The sequence below is a fragment of the Benincasa hispida genome, chromosome 2, assembly GCF_009727055.1.
Source record: "Benincasa hispida cultivar B227 chromosome 2, ASM972705v1, whole genome shotgun sequence".
Lineage (NCBI taxonomy): Eukaryota > Viridiplantae > Streptophyta > Magnoliopsida > Cucurbitales > Cucurbitaceae > Benincasa > Benincasa hispida.
Window position 1 is genome coordinate 50,984,510 of NC_052350.1, and position 9,577 is coordinate 50,994,086.

Here is a 9,577-nt window from a genome sequence, read left to right on the forward strand (position 1 = left end):
CCCATTAAATCCAGCCAAATTTTCACTTCTTTCACAATAACATAAATTCCCAACAAAAATATGGTTGGATATTCAAGGAAAAATCATGGTTATCATAAAAATTTATAAAAATATTATAAAATTTTAAAACAAATCTATTTATGTTATAAACTATAAATTTAAGCATATAAATAAATAATTAGAAATCAAATATAGTGAAGATCGAAAAATGAATATGAAGTGAATATATCATTGATAAAGTATTATAGATCATAAGAAGGTCAAATATAAAGTTCATTAGAGATACTAACCCAACACTAGCATAATTTATTTGGTAGTGACGGTACTGCAAGTCATAATATGTTCAAAATTTCTAACATAACCGAAAGTATGTCATGCATGAGTATCAATGTAACCCTATATCAATAGGGAATACATTGGATGAAACCATATTCCATCTAAATGAGTATGCTCTAAATAAGGTAGATATAATATAAATGCTCTGAGTTGGAGTCTTCTTCGCTTTCACGAGGAAGTTGAGGTCCTTGTGTATTAATGTCTTTTAATCGTATGATAAAATTAAAGGATATTAACATGGATGTCAAAAAAGAAGAAAAATTCACACTAGTTCAAATTATGGGAAAATTAAATAGAAAAAGTTTGAATGAAATTAAAACATGAAATATAGATTCTTTTTTCAAATTTTATTACTTAGAAAGGATAGTTTTGAATGAGAAACGAATCAAAATGCATATCAATTCAAAAAATTTAAATGGATTCAAACTTTAAGATATATAGTTTTTTTTTTGCGATTTTTTTTTTAAAAATTAATCTTAAAAATGAAAGTTTTGAATTGAAGATAAAAGTGGAAACTCATAAAAGTAGAAAACTGGAAAAACGTTGGAAATAGAAAATGCTAGAAGTTGATTTTTTTTTAAAATACAACATATGGAGACATCAAACGACTAAATGAAACCTTCCTATATTTTACACTGGTATGATATTGTCCACTTTAATCATAAACCTCGATAATTCTACTTTCTAAATCATTCAAAAAGTCTCATTACCCATGAAAATAATTGCTCACACTTATGTAAAATGATTATTTGTTTGGATAACCAATGTGGAACTATTTTTTTGCACTTGTTCAAAAAGACTTAAGATTGTTTTTTAACCAATTTTAAATGTGTCAAATTGCAGCTGGTAGTTGGAAAATGACAGAGGCAGAAGCAGTTCCACAAGAAGACAGTGAAATGGCCCCACCCTTCCCTTTCTCATGCTTCAAATGGCAGCTCTCTCTTGCAGCACAGCACCTCAACATTTCCATTGCCCCTTTCTGCTCTTTTTCTCTGTTTTCTTCCTCACAAGAATCAATCCAACAGATAGTAGAAGAAAAGAAAACAAAGAAGAAGAAGAAAAGAATCAATCACAAATTTGTGTTGAGGAGTGGGAAAATGTTGAAAATGTCAAAGATTAAGGTGGTGTTTTTGGGTTTGTTTTTGTGGGTTTGTTCTTCTGTAATGGCTTCTGTAACTTATGACCACAAAGCCGTAATCATCGATGGCCGGAGAAGAATTTTGATTTCTGGTTCTATTCATTATCCAAGAAGCACTCCTCAGGTTCGAATACGTCCAATGTGAATCACGGGTTTGTTTCTATTTCTTTTTCTAATCACTTCTTGGCTTTGGGTTTTTTCTTGTGGTTGTTATAGATGTGGCCAGACCTTATTCAGAAGGCTAAAGATGGAGGGTTGGATGTTATTGAAACATATGTGTTTTGGAATGGCCATGAGCCTTCTCCTGGACAGGTAAAATGGAGAATAATTTTGTTTTTGCCATTTGGGTTTTTCTGGGGTTTGATTGTACTGATTCTTTTGGTCTTTTTGTCTTGTAAATTTTCAGTATTATTTTGAAGATAGATATGATTTGGTGAGATTTGTGAAGCTGGTTCAACAAGCAGGCTTATATGTTCATCTAAGAATTGGACCATATGTTTGTGCAGAATGGAACTTTGGGTAGAACTATTAAATTGGATATTTACTGCAGTCTTGTTAATAATTTGTCTTCATGTGGGTCTATTCTGATTAATTTATCTTTACTTTACTTCAATCATTCAGTGGATTTCCTGTTTGGTTAAAGTATGTTCCTGGGATTGCTTTTAGGACTGACAATGGACCCTTTAAGGTAGGAAAAGTTTCTGAAATGTCCATGGACTTTACTTAGTCATTTCTAGAACCCTGATTCCTTGATCAAGGATATATTAGGTTAAATTGTAAATTTAGTCCGATAGGAATTTAATCCCTATAATTTTAAAAGTCAGAAATTAATTCTTTTGTTTTTATAAAACCTCATTCCTAGCTTTGATAAAAGCTTCATAAATACTGAGAAATTATTTGTGAGATTTTTATCAAATTGTAGGAACTAAGGTTTAATTATAAATTATAGGGACAAATCCTAATATTTTTTAAATTATAGAGGCTAAATTTATAATTTAATCTATATATTATGAGCTAAGATTTTACTGAAATTTATTAAGTAATGGATTTAATCGTCTTTCATAAAGGCGGCCATGCAAAAGTTCACTGAGAAGATTGTCGGTGTGATGAAGGGGGAGAAGTTGTATCAAAGTCAGGGAGGCCCCATTATTCTGTCACAGGTAATATCCAACTTATTCATTGACTATTCATTGAAGCAAATTTCCAGTGATGAATTTTGGAGTTTTATATTATTATTATTATTTAATTTTGTAATGCTTTGAGATGTCAGATTGAGAATGAATATGGGCCAGTGGAGTGGGAAATAGGTGCCCCTGGTAAATCTTACACTAAATGGGCTGCTCAAATGGCAGTAGGTCTTGACACTGGAGTACCATGGGTGATGTGCAAACAAGATGATGCTCCTGACCCTGTGGTAAGCTACTTTGATCCTTTTATTTCACGGGTTTCTTTTCCCTTCCCAGGTTGACCTCGACGTTGAGAAACATGTACTAGGTTGTTTATGCGATTTGTTTGGACTGTGGATGGAAAATAACTAAGTTTATTTTGACAGAAGTTTGATACCGTTTCCTTGCGAGTTTATTAGTTATACATTTATTGTCACGGTGTGAACCTCTTTTCTAAGTGGGATTTTAATATTTAACAGTTCTGGTTATTTTTTTGCCTTAATTAGTGGATTTTCCTTTTATACATTTGAAGCCATGCTTCCCTTCTTATTAGTCATATCTTCATTTGGGGCTTATTTTTATCTTTATGTGAATTTGTCCTTTTCTTCATTCTCTGTTTTTTCTTTTCCTTTTGGAAATAAAAACCCTTTGAATTGAAAAGGAAATATTCTTCTTTTCCTCCTTATATTTTACTCTTTCCGGAGTTTTCCTTGCAACTTCTGTTTTGTTTCTTTCTTTATTTCTTATAAACACTTTTTGGAAATCAATAGATTCTTGAGGACAAACTTTTCTTATATCATCTATATTCTCCTCTATAAACTTCCGTCCACTTGGTTCTGCTTCAGATAGACACCTGCAATGGATTTTACTGTGAAAACTTCAAACCGAACCAAGTTTATAAACCCAAAATGTGGACAGAAGCCTGGACGGGTTGGTAAGCTACTTATCCAACCTGTATTCGCCAAATTGTGACAAAAAAAAAAAAAAAAAACAACTAAGTTTTAAGGTTTTAAGTTGACATGCTTATCATTCGTGACATATTCAAGGTTCACTGAGTTTGGTGGCCCAGCTCCTTATAGGCCAGTTGAAGACATAGCCTATTCTGTTGCAAGATTCATACAGAATGGCGGTTCTTTCCTTAATTATTATATGGTAATGAACTATCAAAACTGTTTCATAAAGTTTGGCTAGTCAATGGAAATGATATCACTTCCTTGACTTTCAAAATTTTCTCTCATCTCAGTACCATGGAGGAACTAACTTTGGCCGAACTGCTGGCGGACCTTTCATCGCCACTAGCTATGACTATGATGCTCCAATCGATGAATATGGTAAGTGTTAAGAAATGGATAACTAGAGAATCACAATAACAGTGTATTAGTTACATCTACAGACAGAAAGAGATCTGTTTTATTATTAGAGAGAAAATCAGATAATACAGATTTAGAAGTACTAGAGTTGAGAGTTTATATAGTGCATTCCTTTAAATCCTAGACCAAACCTGTAAATAACTTAAATAACATAAATACGAATATAAATTAAGATTATATAGTGAGCCTCATGCTTGATTGTTCGAAATACCAGATAACAAATTTAAGACATACAGTAACTTCGAAATGTATATTCTCAGAAGAAACTAATAAAAAAAGAAGAAGAAGAAGAAGAGAGAACAAAGTAGATTCTCAATACTTCTATTAGAATCACAAATATTTTCATTACTCTAATATTCTTTCTCGGATATGGCAGGCCTACTAAGGGAACCAAAATGGAATCATCTAAGAGATCTTCACAAAGCCATCAAGTTGTGCGAACCCGCTCTAGTATCGGTAGATCCTACTGTGTCATCGTTAGGAAACAATCAAGAGGTAGTATCATGATCTAGCTGATGAAAGTTTATCCAACTACAGGTGCATTTTTCTTTGCAAGACAGTCTAATTTGACTTGTTTGATGATTATTTAAGGCTCATGTCTTCAAAACAAGATCAGGGGCATGTGCTGCATTTCTAGCAAACTATGATGCATCATCTTCTGCAAAAGTCACCTTTGGAAATAATCAATATGACCTGCCACCTTGGTCTGTTAGCATCCTTCCTGACTGCAAATCTGCCATTTTCAACACTGCAAAAGTAAGACAAGATTCAAACCACTTAGATCAAATCTTCTTATGCTTATATGGTTATTCGGGGATTATATATCTTGCATCTAAGATACAGCTTACTGTCATATCGGTGTAGAGCGATATCAATACACACAAGAGAGTAATCTTTTTCTCTATAAATTTTTTAATGTTTTAAAAATGTTGGACGTTTAATTGACCTTGATCTATTGTACAGTAGTGGAGTTTGAACTTCTATCTGGTATGGAGGAAGCTTTTTTTTTTAGAAGTATTTTATTATTAAACTGACCGCTCTTTAGCACATTCTTTCATTTTTATTTTTCCCCATCAGGTTGCTCTTGAGTTTCAATTTCTTTAACTTGAAAGGATGAAATTTGATGAGAAAACTTTTTACAGGTCAAAGCTCCAATCTCACAACCTAAGATGACGCCGGTTAGTTCTTTTTCATGGCTTTCATACAATGAAGAAACTGCCTCTGCGTATGCTGAGGATACAACCACCATGGCTGGCTTAGTGGAGCAAGTAAGTGTAACCAGGGATTCAACTGATTATCTGTGGTACATGACAGAGTAAGAACTCCATCACCTATCATAGTTTTGCACTTTTTCGAATATTATCGAAAAATGTTGGAAAAACATCAATTAGATCTTACTCTCCCCAATGTTTATCTTTCTCAGTATAACGATCAATCCAAACGAAGGCTTCCTAAAGAGTGGACAATGGCCTCTTCTCACAATTTTTTCAGCAGGCCATGCTTTGCATGTGTTCATAAATGGCCAACTATCTGGTACATGAAAATGAACATATTTTTTCCTTAAATTCCTAGCATTAACTAAATGATTCTAACGTCATAATGTTATTACATTCTGAATGTAGGAACTACATATGGGGGGTCAGAGAATTACAAATTAACATTCAGTAAATACGTTAACCTAAGGGCAGGAATTAACAAGCTTTCTATTCTAAGTGTTGCTGTTGGTCTCCCGGTTAGTTTCTTCCATTTTTGTTGAGGATCCCAAGGGACCTCACAATTTTTATACGATAGATAAGATGCTTCTCTCATTGCCAATTGATTTTGAGATGAAATTTCATGTTATATAATATAGTATTAGAGCTCATAAAACTCAAACGAGCATTCAATTCAAAAACGAAAAATTGGGATCCAATCCAAGAATGGTGAACCCAAAGAGGCTGAGGAAGCATATTGAGGATTCCTAGGGACCTTATAATATTTACAAGATAGATGGACTACTTCTGTGATTACTAATTACTTTTGAGATAGAACTCCATGTTATCGAATAGTTTCTAGTATCACATTTTTCTTTAAAATCATCATCGATTCTAAATTTGACTTACATTTCTGTTTGTTCAATGTCAGAATGGTGGCTTGCATTTTGAGACTTGGAATACTGGCATTTTAGGTCCTGTCACATTGAAGGGTCTAAATGAGGGTACAATAGACATGTCTGGATATAAATGGTCTTACAAGGTACATTACCAAACCAATGTATCCTCACTTTCGCTTTTGGTTATGTATTTCAGTTCGTTCTATGTGATGGCAATAGTACTTATGTTGTTAGAAACTAGAGAATCTAAATTACATTACTCCTGAGTAGGTTGGATTGAAAGGAGAAGCCTTGAATCTTCATACTGTTAGTGGAAGTAGTTCTGTTGAATGGGTGACAGGCTCATTGGTGTCTCAAAAACAACCCCTCACATGGTACAAGGTGAGAGGTGTTCTATAGCTTCAATATAGACAAAGACTTCTTTGATCTCAACATAATGCAAGATTCTATTATGTACCCAATCTGCAGACAATTTTCGATTCGCCGGGGGGCAACGAACCATTAGCTTTAGATATGATCAGCATGGGCAAAGGTCAAATATGGATTAACGGTCAGAGCATTGGGCGCCATTGGCCCGCTTATACTGCACGAGGTAGTTGTGGCAAATGCAACTATGCTGGAATTTTTAATGAGAAGAAATGTCATTCAAACTGTGGAGAGCCCTCACAAAGATGGTAAAAAGAGTATCCCCTTACACATTAATTTACAAGTTTTGTCTACCAATCCTTTGTGTGTTCTTGATGATAAAGCTTTTGAAATGGCAGGTATCATGTTCCCCATGCATGGTTGAAACCAAGTGGGAATATGTTGGTGATTTTTGAAGAATGGGGTGGCAATCCTGAAGGGATCTCTTTGGTTAAGAGATCCATTTCCTGATAACACAGTGGCTTTCTATTGGAGGCTATATCTCATATTTCTCTCTAGTTTTAGTAAATACACGTAGATTTATGAAATTATAGGGATTGAACTTCGCCAAACTGTTCAAATTCACAAGAGAACAAGTGGAGAAGAACACTGAAATCAAACCCCTTTTTTATGCCAATTGTAGATAGGGAAGAAGTTTACCGAGTATATAGAAAGTAAATGTATTTTTGGGTTCAAAAGTTTGATCCCAGATTCAAGCTTATATTTATTTATTTGGGAGCTTATGTAATGATCCAATAATTGATGGAGAAGAATACAAACGTTCAAGTAAAGTACACAATATCATTATACTTTACTTTTAACAAAAATGGATTCTAAGTGACCATAATGTATTTCCTATTAATGCTTCTCTATTGAAGGTCATGATTCTTTTAGCTTTTTGTGGGGCTCTCTTGGGTCTGGAAAGAAACTTTCCAACTTTTGGTTTTAAACCTAAAGAGAAAAAGATGTCTTAATTTGAATTATTTTTAGATGCCTCAACTATTAGGTCATGCTTGTGTTGCCTTCAATTTTTTTTAGTTTAAGATAACATGACCTTTTAGATAAAAAAAATACAATGTCTTAACAATTGTCTTGTACTGGAGTTAGAGTTTTGAGTAAAATATAGAAGGAAATAGGCGAAGGAAAAAAAATATATACTATAGAAACTATTTAAGAGGTTGAGGATCCCATATTAGAAAAATCAAAGGATTTTATATTAAAATAGAAGAGCTATGTCTCTTATTTTCCATTGATTTTGAGATGGAACTTTAAATTTTCAATTTTCGATTTTGTATTTGACTTTTAACATATTCAACATTTTTTTTTTTAAAAAAAATACAGGCTTATTAAACACAATTACCATGGCATTCTTCATTTTCACCCAATATTGTTATTTTTTATTATTTATTTTTAAAAAAAAAAAACCATATCCAATATGTTGGGAGTGACTTTGGGCCTTTAAGGTATTAACATTGTCCAACATTGGAAGAATTAATTTTTAATACCTTTCTCGGAGCTCTGTAAACTGTTTTATCTGTTTTATTTAAAATTAATTTCAAGAATTAATTGTCGTTTTATAATTAATTCTAAAACTGACTCTGGGAGAAATGGGATCTTATTTTTTTCTTAAAAAAAAAAAATTCTCAATTTTGAAAAAATTACACAAAATTTTATTTTCTTCTAATCTGTCCTTCACTGTTTTTTGGACAATTTTTATTGATTCTATTTCTTTTTCTAGCATACTTGAGTTTGGACGTTGTGTTAACCTTGAAGAACAATCGACACACACGATTTAGCATCGAAGTCTCGCCGAATTTTACTTTTAAGACAGTAGATCTTCCACGATACAATAACGATTGAGATTCGGAATTAAAGATGACTAACCATTTGAAAGCAAAATTTCTACCCAATTTTGATCTAATCCAAAAAAGTTTTTTCAAGATTTGTCCAAGTCTCGTGGTCTGAGGAAATGCTCACTCAAAAATCACCATGTCTCTGATGTTTGTGTTGTAAGCGAAGAATGGGAAAAGCGTATAAGGACCTGATATACTGTGAGCGCCCTATTGTGTACAAAGGATGATGTTGCAAAACAATTAGGAATATGATGTCCACAACCAGTTGAATGGCTCATTCTTGGTTGGATTTAACTTGATTTTGATATTGGATTTACAAATCAGGTGCTTTCTATTGAAGTTTATGTCCTAATTCTCATGGTTTATAATGAATAAACAAATTATTTATTTAATAAAATAAGAAATTATTTTATTCGATATTTAGACTATATACCTCAATCTAATAAACTAAGATCTAAAGTTATTTTATGTAATTTAAACAGTATATGGTTGATATACATGTGAATCATATTCAAGTAATAACCTAAATATTTTGTAGTATATAGATAAGATTGAATGTCTTATTCTGGTGACACTACGGATATGACCCACTTTGTAATCGTTATAAAAGATGTGATCTAAATCGTTCATACAGAGACATGCGAGTGAGAATATCCTATACAAAGAGTTTGTATAAAACTAAACCATGAAATATTTGATCTCTCTATGTTACATCGTTGACTGAAAATATTAATATTTCATAGGATGACTATATATAACTCGATCTCAATCCTGAGTGAGTTAGACTCTTGTCTATGAAAGGAATCCTTTGATTTGAATGGCCTGTGCCACCGACTCAATAAGTCTGCCATTTTGGGGACTTGTCCAAGTAGAGAGCTTGGAATATAGTTACACAAGATGGAATTCGCTTCTTCCGCCTTTAGGGTAAGCAGATGAATTGTTCCTTTAAATACTGACTCTGAGTGTTGAACAATGGGACCTCCCTGAGAGGGATTTTATTTATGGTATGACTATAAACAAGTTGTTAATTGAAAGTATGAGAGTTAAAGAGTAAGAGATAATTACCAGATAATTACTAGAGTAAAACAATAATTTGATCCAACTATAATTATGAGCAATTCATGAATGATCGACTTACTTGTAATGATTATATCTATGGACACAAAAATATTCTATAGTGCGAAAAGTGCAGTTATGAGTCTTTAGTGGAATGATCC

General features: G+C 32.8%; 1 protein-coding gene across 1 annotated transcript; it reads left to right on the top strand.

Moving 5' to 3' along the window:
- The first annotated feature begins 1,178 nt into the window (after positions 1–1,178).
- On the top strand, positions 1,179–7,334 carry LOC120071477 (beta-galactosidase-like). Its single transcript, XM_039023788.1, has 18 exons — positions 1,179–1,598; positions 1,691–1,786; positions 1,881–1,993; positions 2,096–2,162; positions 2,542–2,634; positions 2,745–2,888; positions 3,486–3,574; positions 3,687–3,792; positions 3,884–3,971; positions 4,387–4,505; positions 4,602–4,766; positions 5,153–5,325; positions 5,434–5,543; positions 5,633–5,742; positions 6,135–6,245; positions 6,373–6,483; positions 6,571–6,776; positions 6,867–7,334. The coding sequence occupies exons 1-18, from the start codon at positions 1,194–1,196 to the stop codon at positions 6,976–6,978; spliced, it is 2,418 nt and encodes an 805-aa protein (XP_038879716.1). The 5' UTR covers positions 1,179–1,193; the 3' UTR covers positions 6,979–7,334.
- The last annotated feature ends 2,243 nt before the right edge of the window (positions 7,335–9,577 follow it).

Excerpts from the sequence above, each read along its gene's own strand:
- LOC120071477 (XM_039023788.1), top strand. The coding sequence starts at position 1,194 with ATGACAGAGGCAGAAGCAGTTCCACAAGAAGACAGTGAAATGGCCCCA. Across the intron at positions 3,793-3,883 it reads CTTTCCTTAATTATTATATG|TACCATGGAGGAACTAACTT; the intron begins GTAATGAACTAT and ends CTCTCATCTCAG. Across the intron at positions 3,972-4,386 it reads TGCTCCAATCGATGAATATG|GCCTACTAAGGGAACCAAAA; the intron begins GTAAGTGTTAAG and ends CGGATATGGCAG.